General features: G+C 41.9%; 1 protein-coding gene across 1 annotated transcript in view; it reads right to left on the bottom strand.

Moving 5' to 3' along the window:
- Positions 1-4365: 4365 nt before the first annotated feature.
- The window catches only part of LOC133348461 (transmembrane protein 132E-like), a 149535-nt gene continuing 139891 nt past the window's right edge, over positions 4366-14009 (bottom strand). Inside the window, exon 9 of the mRNA XM_061561276.1 lies at positions 4366-7892. Within this exon, the coding sequence (XP_061417260.1) occupies positions 6813-7892 (1080 nt within the window). The 3' untranslated portion in view covers positions 4366-6812. The remainder of the gene's footprint in view (positions 7893-14009) is intronic.

The raw sequence follows: 14009 nt of genomic DNA, 5'->3' as shown, positions 1-14009 counted from the left end.
GTGTAATGCGGACTGGTTTCAGAGAGCTTCGAATGATGTGGAGAGAGAGAGAGAGAGAGCTGATATGAAGATGTCCTGTAGCGACGTGTGAAAACACTGGAGAGATATGGAGTTGGAAATGGTTGTGATGATGGGAGTCACGGCGAGAGTTTAATAGCACTATACAAGATTGCAAAACATTGTTAGCGTTAATAAGATAGTTATAGTTTCTCCACTGTGGTAGACATTGCTTAACGGGGTGTGCTGATGCTTGAAAGGCTACACAAGCTGTGGCCTGATCTGCTTTCCTTCAATGCCATAGTAAGCGCATCCCTCTGTTAGACGCCCCACAGTATATAATGCCAATAATTACGAATAAAGTCAACATGGTTATTTCACAATAGTTTATTGCATCTGATTTTTTAAATATATGTTCTATCTTGTGCTCACATCAAAAATAATTTTATTTACTTTGAGAATGGCAACACGTTTGCACTTTTTAAAATGACTAATTTTTTTTCTTTCCACTTCTTGTTTCTAATGGAGCACAATGAGTAACCAAATGGTGCAATATATAATCCCTGCCAAGTGTCGAAAACCATTATGTTCTCTATTAAGTTAAAAATAACCTTCCCAATTGTGAAATGCGACCACGTAATAGAATCACGGCATTAAGTACCTGCGACTGTTTATGTCATACACCGACCTTGTGATGAGCCCTGCTCTAACAAACCATCACACCGGGCAGATTGTGTCATTGCTCTGAACCAGCAGCACCAAGTCGCTTACCCTATAATCATGTTTGTAAGTTGGAAAAACTGTAATACGATCGTGCATTAACGTGTGAACATGTGCAGTGACATCGCTGGATGTCACCATGCTGTGGGTGCAGTACCGGCCCTAGAGGGGCATGGTGTGTGATGTAGTGACTTCACTGGATGTCACCATGTTGTGGGTGCAGTACCAGCCCTAGAGGGGCACGGTGTGCATGGAGTGACATCGCTGAATGGCACCATGCTGTAAATGCAGTGCCGGCCCTAGAGGGCACGGTGTGTGTGTGCCGACCTACGAGGAAGGTCGAGTAAGGCCATGACACTCTGGTTGACCCGGGAGGACACGTGACCGGTTTGAATGACAGGGGGCCCCCCAAGAGGGGGCTAGGATGGTCACGTGATTCGAAACCAGGTTCTTCCTGACGGTTCTGGAAGGGTGGCGTGGCCAAGGGCGGAGCCGGTTGTCCGTCCGGGGAAGACACCCTTCGTCTATGATCTCCGTTCTGCGAATCTTCCAGCACGTGGACCTGGGCAGTATGTTGTTGGTTCCAGGTCCGGAGTTAATAGTTACTCAGTAACCAGTTTAGTTAGCCAGGGTGATCACCACCCTAGGTCATTGTCTTGTTAAAGGAAGAAGTCACCCCATTGTGTTGGAACTAAATGCGCAGCCTCCAAGTCTGAGTGTGACTCGGTTGAATCTACTACAACTGGCATCAGAAGTAGCCATACGTTTTCTTTTTGAGTAAGATAGGCCAAGTTAGGTTTGATGTTTGCGCGACGCAGACAGCCTACCAGGACTTTATCGGATGACAAAGACGATGAGGGGATTATTCCCCAGACAGCCCCGGGGATGGCTACCCCAGAAAAAGGGAGTGAGGCGCCACTGGCGGAGCAGCAGGACGACCATCATAGCGATGGCTCGCCGCTGGCAAGGAGAGAGCGCCAATCGTTCCGCGCCCACCTCACTGAACTTCTCGAGGCCGTGGCCGCGATAATCGCCGAGCTCGAACGTGAGGAGCCGGTGGTGGAGGAGAGAGCATCGGAGCTGCGCGGAGCCAAGTCCTCCATCGTTGCTTCCCGCCAGCGGGAAAGCTCCAGTGCGCAGCTCACGCATGCGTCCGCCATTTTGTTTGTTGAGCGGGACGGAGAGCCCGCCAAATCTGAAAGCCCACCAAGTTTGCCTGTTGAGATCCCATCTTTACTGTTTGTAAAGGAGTTCATGGCTGCGGGAGGAGGCTGGGTGGCTTTCAAGTGTCGCTTCCAGATGAACTGTGATTTTGCGGGATGGACGGTGGCGGAGGCGATGAGACGACTCCTTAGCGGCATTTTGCACCATTCCGCCGACAGAGAGGGCCACGCTTCCCCAGGCCTTTGCCCAAATGGCGGCAATTTACGATCCACCGTCAATGTTCGCCACAAGTTCGCTGCGCAGAGGAGGGAAGGCAACCTTGGCAAAGGCTGCCTTCCCGAAGATGGACCATGCTTGAGTCGACTCGCTGGTCCACGAAAGGTTGCTGACGCTGGCGAAGGATCTCAACATCGTCCTGCCAGCCACGGAGGAGGATGATTTATCTTCCCTCAAAGTTGCAAGGTGCATCCAGGCGCACCTGCTTTTGAAACGGCATACGGGGTTGGTGGTGTGCACCGCGCCACTTGAGACGCGTGGTACACCCGAAGATGCGGAGCCCTTCCAAGCCTGTGCTTCGGTCCAAGGCGGAGGCTGGCGGGGAGACGGCATGGTGCGACGGGATGGACAACACCAATGACGGGAGACCTTTCTTCATCCAGGGAGCTGTCCCGTCGTGTGCTACAACTGCGGCATGCCGGGACACGTCTCGTCGGGTTGCCGCGCTCCGCGACGACGCCTCCCCGGACCGCTGCCGTCATCCACCCGACCATCCTCAACTCTGCTAGGTCCCAAGGTTCTGAGCGTTTAACACCCCCCAAACCGCAGCCTTTCTCCATCTCCAGGAGCTCAAGAGGCGGAACGCCCGTCTTTCCTGCTCATCAGGGCATTTTAGAATTCCCCCTGGGACCCCCAGGGAGCTTACACCCACCTTGCCTGGGGGCCCGGCTACAAGGACTCGTTCCAAGACTGTCCGGTTCTCGTGACCCCCACACACACACATTCCTACACCGTCGGTTGGATGTCATACTCGTCAGTCGTATTGGTCATTGGCTGAACCTGGACTTTATTGTGCTCATGGGTGTTGTTACATGTTGAGGGTGGGTGATGCTGGTGCTAGGGGGGGTTCCCGAGATTGTGTGTTACCACGTGTTTTTTTCTCTTTCTCTCTCTTCTATTGTGTTATTGCCCAATTGTTGTGTTCTGTCCCTCTGTTCCCTTCCCCCGTTCGTCACTGTATATAGTGTATATATTGTACATACCGGTTGATATTTATATGTTGAGGCACGCTAGGGGGCTTTATTCTGTTTTTATGGGGGAGTTGACAACCGGGACGGCTGGGTTTTACAAAGAGAGGGGGGGGGGGTGATGTAGTGACATCGCTGGATGTCACCATGCTGTGGGTGCAGTACCGGCCCTAAAGGGCACGGTGTGTGTGTGCCGACCTAAAGGGAAGGTCGGGTAAGGCCATGACACTCTGGTTGACCCAGGAAGACACGTGACCTTTTTGAATGACAGGGGGGCCCCCAAGAGGGGGTTAGGGGGGTCACGTGATTCGAACCCAGGTTTTTCCTGACGGTTCTGGAAGGGGGGCGTGGCCAAGGACGGAGCCGGCCACGCTGGAGAGAATATAAGCTGAGTCCCGAGAGGGATCGGGGTTGTCTGTCCCGGGGAAGAAACCCTTCGACTACGATCTCCGTTCTGCGAGTCTTCCACCACGTGGACCTGGGCAGTATGTTGTTGGTCTCGGGTCCGGAGTTAATAGTTACTCAGTAACCAGTGGAGTTAGCCAGGTGGTTACCACCCTAGGTCGTTGTCTTGTTGTGTTGGAACTAAATAAATGCGCTGCCTCCAAGTCTAAGAGTGCGAGTCAGTTGAACCCACTACACATGTGCAAATCCGTGCATAATACAATCTAATAAAACAATACTCCCCCCTGAAAAAAATCTAATTCTAAGAAAACAGACTGAAGTAAGTATGTTGTGAACACCCACAAAAATACAGCTTTTGTTTTAGCTCATAGGAGCTAGAATTATCTAGCCTCGGCATGCCCCAGTTGTTTTCTCGTCCTAATGGTATGTGACATGGAAATTTCTAAGTAAGAAGCACAATTCTTAGACTTTGAAAACTGCACCGAGAACATGTACGGAATTGAATCTTGTCTACCATGAAAAAAGATAGGTGCACTTAATACAAGCGTGCCCATGCAGTGTGCAAACTCAAGACAGTTCAATTATGTCAGCAGACCACCGTGTTCGGCTTAGCTGTGCAACCTCAAAGATTCCCTTTGTCGCATTTTGCACAGCGAGCGCTTGCCATCGCTATGGTCCCTTTGACTGCTTTCATTGTTGCGTAATTTACAAATGATGCACGTTTACTGGCATTGCCGTTAGTGCTGCAAAGTGTTTTTTTGTGTGTTCCTAATGTTAATGAACCATTGAAGCCAAGTCACAAGCCAGCAACAACAATGTAAATGTGAGCTTTAATTGCAAGTCGTATTTAGAGCATCCTTTATCACGTGAAAATGAGATCTGTAAAGCAAGGTAATTCAGAGGAAGGACAATAGGTTAACAACTTAACATTCAATTATCATACATTGAATGAATATACTGCATACTTCTATATATACACACATACATATAAAATGGATTTAACTGTCTCGTGAATCAAGATCCATATTTTCGTTTGGTTGTATGGAAAAGGGAAAAGTTGATTTTAAAACTATCCATTAGAAAACACAAAATCAGTACAGTAGTAAAGAGTTTTTATCATTTATATTGTTAAAAACGTTTTGGCACTCTTTAGATGGGAACAAATTGAGGTTGTAAATGTACAATGGATTGTTGAGCAATAAATAATTAGTTGAAAAGTTGAATGGAACTGCATTAAAATACTTTGTACTTTATAAAATTGTACTACAGGGACTACTTTGACCCTCTGTGTCGCATTGCCTGCTGCTGCTCAATCATAAATTGCAGAGACAATGGTGTATACTCTTAATTATTCTTTGTTTTTTTCGGTAAAGTCACGTAGATATGAAAATATGAAAAATAATAATAAAAGTAAAAAAGAAAGTGAATAAAAATAATATTTATTATTTTTCTTCTATCTATGTGACTTTACCGAAAGAACCAAATAATCTAAATTACTGCAGTCACGAAAGTTTTAAGTCAAAATTTATACTCTTACTTGGATGAGAACATTTCCCCATTTTACATGGTCAATGTTTGATGACTATTGAAATAGAATTATGTTATTGTACGTGCAATTATCAGAATTTAAATTGCAGTAACACCAGGGCCTAATTTTGGCCGGGTCCGCTCCGTTCTTCTGCCTTGAAAATGTGTTTGCACCCGGCACATCACATCCAGTATACCCCTCCTTCTGGTTGTGGATATTAGTCACATGTCTACGACTCTATCAGTGAGCCGGAAATTATGCAGTGTGAAATGAATGCCTAACACTTCATATCAATGGCCATGTTTCTCCCTTCAAGCCCGTAGGATGCACCGTTAAGTGATTGTAGCTCACATTGTTAGTATTTAAGTTTTATTTATTTATGTGTTGTCACACAACTACTGTGTAGTGTACAGAAAAATATATATTACGTCAGATATTATAAAAAGCATTTCCCCCCAAAATAACAACTTTCTGTAATCTTTAGTAATAGCATTTGCCAATGACTAATGGACATTTCTTGTTGGCATTTATTTCTGGCCCTTATGCATGCAAAGACGATAACCTCATATTGGTAGTTGCCAGGATAATGAGCAATTTAATGTTATACTTCTGGAATGGGGAAGCTATCCATGTATGAAATTATCTACGAGCAAACAGTAATAATTGGGTGTCACACGATGCTAAGGTTACACCTTAAATTAAAAGGAAACCTTCATGTTGATAAAATGCACTGTTATTCATTTAAAGTGTGCAGCGTATATGAACATTTTCTGTTAAATGTTGATGAAATTAGAACAGTTTCAGCAGTGGGCCACACGTTTATTTGGTTATTTTTGTACCAAATGTAAATGGGCCATTAAATTTCATTTCATATGATCGATAAAAAAAGACTTGATGATGTATTCCACGGCCGTTGAGAAACAGACATATCATTATTGTGCTTTATTATTCAACACTTGCAAAACAAACCCTTAAGGAGCATTTGAGCAAACACTATTTACATTTATACAGTATAAAGTAAGACCGGCTGGGAGATGCTGTGACTGAACCAAACACAGTACATTCCATTAATCTCTTTACCACCCACACCAGTGCTATTTGTAAACAAATGGCAAATTAGAATCATACAAATAACAAATAAATGTAAAAAAAAAACCCATATGCATTTCAAATTCTTACAGCAGCACTGACTACATAAATAGCAACGATATAAATAATCAAACCATCAACACTGGCAATGGTAATGTCATCTGAAAAAAACTGCAGTGTTATGATGATGACGTGACCGACTATGTACTCACCGTTGCGGTGATAGAAGAGTCTCTGCAGCAAATTTTACAAGCAATTCCTTCTACTGTGCTGGTGAAATGCCCCGAGCTTTAATAGACGAGGGATGTAATAAAACAACACGAAGAAATACGTATGGCTGTTGATACGTTCAGGTCTGCGAGTCACGTTGTCCATTGCAGTGTGGCCCCCACACGCACAGCACTGCTCACTTAGTACACCAGCTTCGTTTTCTTTTGGTTGACGGTATGGCAGCATGCCTAAAAAAAAAATCTACATTTCCAAAGCAATCATTTTCGATCCTTACTCGTACCAATGTGAAAGGTTTTCACGTTTTTGTATTTTTTTTTTTATAAAAAGCTCTTGCGCCTATCAAGCAGCCAAATATTTATAATCATATTTTGTTAAAATACATACTCTTATCCGATCCAAGTCCTTCAAAATACCAAACATTAAAATGTTTTTATCTATAGAGGAAAATTGTAGGTGATGCTATTGTCGTCGGCTTCGGCAACGGTGAATGTCGAAAAAGTCACCCTTTTCCGTTCGGTCGTCGGAGAGTTTAATGGGACATCGCCGTGGTATGGAATCATCTGGTCGTCTTTGTGTTTGCACGATCTGTACTCTCTGTTTTGGTAGCTAACGTCGCTGGCTTGTGAGCTGCTGCCCTCAATCTGGCTGTATCCTTGACCACTGTCCACCACACTTGCTTGCCGGTAGCCGAGCGAGAATAGCGTTTCCTTCTTGGTCGTCCTCTTGCAAGTTCCCAACGAAACCCATTCTTGGGACGTATTGACCTCTTCCTCTTGGCTCGGTTGTCTCTCTTGACACTTGCGCTTGCAAAATAATTTGGCACAGTTGATTAAGAAGAGCACAACAGCCAGGCTAAACACCCCCAACAAGGTGTACATCCCAATCTGCAAATCTGACATGCCTTTGTGCGCGGTATTGACGTGAATCCCACGCTCGTTGCTTTGATCTCCTGAATCGGGTCCGACCGTAGAAGAAAGCTTTGGTCTAGCCCCGTTCTTGTTCATTGCAGGAGTTACAGCCTCCAACTCTTCGTCTGCCGCATTTTGCCCTGTATCGAGGTCGTCTGTTGTTATTATTTGCAGCCCTCGGTGGCTTCTGTCGGTGTACCCTACGGTTGTGATTTCATCAGTGTCCGTTTCCACCTCGTAATCATTATCCAGCTCACTGGGCAGCATGTCTAAAGCGCTGTCGTTTTCATTTACATCTTCAGGGCTCTCTATATCCTGGATGTCCCCTCCAAACCTCACTCGCACAAAAGCCTGGGACAACATCAGGGTCATTTTCCTCTTGTTTTTCTGGCAAACACTTCGGATGTTTAACTTCACCTTCAGAAGTCGCCCATTTCCTTCACCCTCTGCGATGACCACAGGCCACGGAGACTGCTGATCCTGGTCAACTGAAGCGATTTGCACGTCCAGCGAGTTGACGGCGAGGGTGTAGTCGTTAGGATGGTAGACGTTGAGAGGGGCCATAGTTCCATCGCTGTACTCTACCCACAGTGACAGGGCTGCTTCCTGTACGGACGACATCCATAAACAACGTGAGATTAAAAAATGCGCCGTACAACATTTTTTTTACGATATCATTTTTAAGTAAGAAATACCGATCGAAGAGATTTGGTTGAAGTGTTTTAACTTAACTTTTTACGTGTAGGTTTATCACAACATGTTCTATTGGTTAACCTAGAAATGTGTATTTTATTTCGTGGGAGTGGTAAACAAACAACTGGTAAATCAACAGAACATGTTTGCCAAAGTATGTGTCGTATCTCATCAAATACCAAGCATCGTATGATACATAAGAGACATTTGGTAAGACAGGAAGACAGGCATGATGTACTAACCATTCATTACAAAAAAAATTCCTTGTAGTGTTACATAGTGAGCTGAGAAGAATAGGAACCAAAGACTAAATCTTAACAAAAAAAGAAAAAGTAATACGTAAAATTCCAACAACCCTGAAGACCTGCCGCACAGTTACAATCCTCAAATTAGTTTTAAGAACTTTAGCTGGTCTGTTGATCATGATTGTCAGCCAGTGATTGCAGGCCGCAACTTTATTTAATCGATTAGTTCTCCTTTTATATTCTGGAGTGTTGCTCATTAAATGTAAGCGGTGCTGGTGAAGTAAACATGCCACTGCAACTTGTGATACAAATACAATTCCATCCCGTGTGTGTGAAGTTTTTTCAGTTTGTATGACATTTAATCCATGGGAACGTGATTACGCGACGTTTTGTTTTAATGCTTTATATCACTGCTGGTGCTTTCTCATTAGGACTACTCAAGGGCCAGACAGATTTGCATGTGTTAGATGACTCTACGTTTATCTTCTTGGTTCTTTCGGTAAAGTCACGTACGTGACGTACGTACGTGACTTTACCGAAAGAACCAAGAAGATGAATCCCTGCAGTCACGAAAGCTTTAAATCGAGACTCTACGTTTATCAGCAAACTATTCTACAAATGGGATACTAAAAACAATATTCGTTGACCAAATATTCTACTTATTTTACCGCTGCATATTCATTATATAATTCCATATGAATACAATCAGCAGCCACGATTTGTACACTGCTGGTTCAAGGCCTCCTCAAGGCGCTGCCATCTCTTATCCATCCACCTTCTGGTTTCATCATTGCACGTCAACATGACTCATTTCTTTACAATTGCTGTTTGTGTTGAATGTGTTGCCCTTGTCACACACCTCCAATTAGCACGGCTGGCTACGTACGGTACAAAAGAAGTTCAACATACATACATACATAGAGTCGAGTACATGTCTTTCAGGCATACAATTACAATTTCTTATAAGGGAAACAAATACCAATGAATAACAATTGAATGATTACCAATCTATTATATAATTACAATACCCTCCCCGCCTCAAATCACTGCACCTTAATGAATTAAATGATGACGTCACCCTGCTGCTGCTGCTCTATTTAAGACCGGGAGCAAGAGGAGAGCCTCACCATTCTGGCAAATCGCCCGATGAAGCTGGATGTAATTACCAGCGAAACGTCGTACTCAAATTTAAATGATGTTGATTCATATTCTTGGTTCTTTCGGTAAAGTCACGTAGAAGGGAAATAATAAAATAATAAAATACAACATAATAACATAAAATTCCCACGACGTTTCGGCCACAACGCAAGCAGCCGTCCCTTCTACGTGACTTTACCGAAAGAACCAAGAATATGAATCCATGCAGTCACGAAAGCTTTAAATCGATAAAAGATGTTGATTCACTCTTCAACACACCGGTGGGCTAAGTAGTGAACTATTTGTCCTTTGTAAATGTGACACTTTTTTGCTGTTTGGCCGTGTTGGGTGGTGGAGGGTTACGACACATTTATAAATAACGCGATCTAACCCAAAAACCTTTATTATGAATACTATTGGTCGCGAAAGCCTACTACGTGTTAAACTGATGTTCCCTCTCGATTTAAAGTTTTCGTGACTGCAGGGATTCATCTTCTTGGTTCTTTCGGTAAAGTCATGTAGAAGGGAATAATAACAATATTTCCCTTCTACGTGACTTTACCGAAAGAACCAAGAATATGATTTTCTCCCTTTGGCTGCCACTCCGTCATAAATCTCAACCAATGGTGATCGTTCCTTTCAGTGACATGTCCTGTCTGAGCCCACGCACTCTTCTTCATCCGGTATGCTGTCATTAGCTCGTGGGAATTCCGATGTCTGTCTCTTAGTGTCGTTTCCAAGCAGGCACCTGTCCACGTTTAAGTTGATACTTATCACCTTCTGTTCCATTTTCCTCATCCACATTTATGATCATATGCGATGGCAGGATATATATATCACTGGTTATGAACCATCTTCTTTATGTCACATTCGTATGTTGTTTTTCATTATTAATTCATTATTAAGTTTAGTTTTCCAACCTGCTCCCATCTGCCTCCTTATTTCATAATTTGGATTTCAGTCTGCACTCAATAACTGCCAAATGTATACATAATCTAATCTGTTTTCCAGTTGTCTTTTCCCAAAATAATATAAATATATAACACCATCTGACATTAAATCATCTGCTAGCTTTATTAGAAAATGTGACAGATAAAAAAAATACGGCAATACGTGTGAGTGTACGGAGCATATGATTTTAATACACCATTATAACAGCCGTAACAGTTTAAACGGCATTTCACGAGTATGGAAGTATGTAAACCTACAAATGATTAAATTGCTCATATCAACACAGAAACTAAAGTTATTCTATCTGACTATGCCTCTTACATCTCAAATTACAGTTTGTTTCTCTTAGAGAATGTCATCTCACCAAATTGTTTCTGACTCAGCACTCAGTTGCTCGTGTGTAAACAAGGATACACAAATGAGGCCATATCCTCGACCGAGAACTCATGCATATTTTTAGCAGGATGTTTTTTTCTTCTTCTTCTTCAGGGGTGGTTGCATTATATCTTGACACACCACATTTCTATCCAAGTAACCCTGCGTTGATTGCAGCCATTGTATTGTGTGAGTGCCTCCCCCTAAGTTGACTGAACCTGAAAAAAAACCCCACTGCTCCAAGCAGGAGGAAATGAATAAAGGCAGCCAAGCGTGCCGACTGGCGCTGAGCCACACACCCCTAGTGAGCTGTATCGTAAAACACGCGCGTCCTCATAGCACTCTACTGTCTGGTCCGTAAGGACTTATGATTCGGGAGTTCTTTATCTCGCCTTAAATCTCGGGAGCTTGAGTCTTATAAATATCTGAGCATAAAAATAAAGAATTACATGGTGACCCCTGCATTATATAAACCATAATCTTAAAAATACAAAATGCTATCAATTCCAGTCTTAAACAAATTCAATCATATTTGAATGAAACACTATTATATATACCAACTAGCTTTACTACCCGGCTTCGCTCGAGACTTGGATTTTTGTCTTGGATTAATTCACGGCCGACGCGGAGGGTGGGGGGGCGGGGGATGCGTGACGTCAGCAGGCACACTGTGTGACGCTGCCGCATGCGGGTGACATCACAGATGTGACGTCACCGTACACTTGCTGTGCAAAATATATCCATTATTGCGCCCCCCCCCCCCCCCCCAAATACAAAAGTCTATGTTTATACTTTTTGCATTGTGTACAGTCTCGAAACTACCCACATGCCAAATTTCAAGTTTGTTGCATGTTGGGAAGTATGCTAAACATTTTGAACAGACACACATTCACATTTCGCTTTTAAACTATTGGCTTTTTTTATTCCAAGTATAATTCTATTCATACTTGCCACGAAACGACACACAATACCTTATTTTCTCACAACTGACAGTGACAACAGCTCAAATATGTACGTGGCAAACGCTAGTGACTTAAATCATCTCCAGAGAGAGAGTGTGTGTAATTACATTTATCATGCAATGCTTTAGAGTGAGATAAATGAGAAGTGCCAAGCAAACACACTGTCAAGATGAGTGAAGTAGAGTATAACAACTTAATTATTCACGTTAAATCAAGATTTAAAAGTGACATCTAGCGCTAATGGGAATTTAAAAGTGTAATATTGTTATTATGCTTAGAGGGTTGAAAACGGATAGAGTGAGCAGACTCCTCTCTCTCTCTCTCTATTTTTTTGCAACCTCGTCGGGGAAAATAGAAAGAGAACAATTTAAATAGAGAATTCCTTGAAGAGAGCTGTTTTTTTTTTTCAAATAACGATAGGGAATGGTTGGTTCAATAGACATTAGGTAAAATACAAGTGTGAATTATTCAACAGCTAATGTTCGTAATCATTTGCTGATATTACATGGGTTTATTTTATTATAACTTCCTAATGCTAACATATTTTTGACAATTCATTTATGTGCTGTGGGCAAGGGGCATTGCTCAAAATGTTGCCGATTATTATACATGTTAACTTTTTAAGGCAGTGTTATTGATGAATGTGTTGAGTTTTTTTCTGTTCAATTGCACTCGTGCATCACTGCCAACGCAGCATCATCAAATACACTGTTGTCTGGTAATGAATTATTTGGAAAACGTAAATTTTTCCTAAAAGAGATCTATATTAATAAGTGAGAGCGGCCTTCAATACAGAACATAGCAACTTTCTAAAGGTATATATTTTTTTGTTTAAAGGCACTAGGTGTTTTTTTTATTCGGGCTAGCATTGACTTGTTGGTTGAGAGGTTATTCCCAAAACCATAAATATGCCTCTGATAACATTTTTTCGTGCAAACCTTCTGCAGGGGACTAGCAAGCAATTTCTCCATTTTCCAATTCAAAGCACTCAATAAGTTTCAGTGTTATTTGAAAAGAAGAAATTATTAGTGCCGTTTTTTTCTGTGGAATAATATCCACAAATGGGGCCACTGATGTCAAACCTGATACGTAAAGGGACTCTGCAATAGGCATCAGAGAATACGTGTTATAATACAGCAGCTCCACTATTTGGAAGTGAGCATAGAGTATTGGTAACCACGTATTAAACATTTTAATCGGCCCATTTTTTTAAATGTTAATTTGGATTTATGTTTCAATGAGAAAGTAACTCAGATTTTAAAAATATATATTTGTGACAGCTGTTATTAAATTTGTAGTAATGCCACGGCCAATACATTTAACAATGCATTCCTAATGGAGTAACGTCTATTGCAACTATCCCTTCAGAAACAATAATTGCCACTGACAATGTTATAATCCTAATTAAATAAGTAGCTTGAGGTTAGACACATATGCTGCTTAATTCAAGAAAAACCTTACGTCCAAACTGTCAGATGGAAGAATGTTATTCTTAACGCCAAACATTTGAAATGGTAATTGTTCGTGGAATTGTAAGCAGGCTTCCACAATCGTTTAGGATCATAAATAATTGTATACGAGTTATTTACAATAATAAAAACAACAACAAAAGTGTCTTCAGCAATTGTAATATAATTCTTATTAAATGGCAAATAGTAACGATGTCAGAAAGGTAAAAAAACTCTACTTGACACGCAATTGTATACTCCAACCTCACACGCATCAATGCATTTCGTTTTTTTCCCCTGAAAAGTGCCGCTTTTGACTCAGCAGTTTTGCTAATGTTGTGTTTGTGAGCAGTCGACAAATTGTATTGCTTTTACTCCGAGCCTTCATTCCACAAAAGACCTTCAACCTCCAAGATTTTGGGAGTGAAATTGTTTATCGTATATCATTTCTACCACTCTACTAATGGTTGAGTGTTGCCCAGCGAAAGTTATTACTCTCTTCCAATTCCAATCTTGGGTCCCAAATTCCCCATTTTTGAGGTTTTTACAAGCACTTCTTGGGAATTATTTCATCTAGGTATTATTTAGACACGACAGCTCACTGGGGAATTTTTTTGCAGTTCCCATTTTATTCCTCCGATTTAGTACATTTTCCCCGTGGTAAACTCTGAAAAACTGTAAAAAATTGATTGTTTCATTAAATTGTAATTTGAACTTGGAGGGACATATGGGAAGTGTATGGTTAAAAGAGTATTGTACATGCATACATTTAAAAAGTGTTAATATACACAGCTAGCAAATTAGTATTCAAGAACCTCCGTCCAATTTTATTCCACATATGCATTATGCAATTATTATTTCCATCTTATAAACGTATGTCTAAAAAAATACAACTGTTTTATATATAAGAAT

This window comes from Lethenteron reissneri, chromosome 27, assembly GCF_015708825.2.
Source record: "Lethenteron reissneri isolate LAM-NWPU_2019-01 chromosome 27, ASM1570882v1, whole genome shotgun sequence".
Classification (NCBI taxonomy): Eukaryota; Metazoa; Chordata; class Hyperoartia; order Petromyzontiformes; family Petromyzontidae; genus Lethenteron; species Lethenteron reissneri.
Note: the sequence above shows the minus strand (reverse complement) of the source record. Positions and strands in the feature narration are given on the sequence as shown.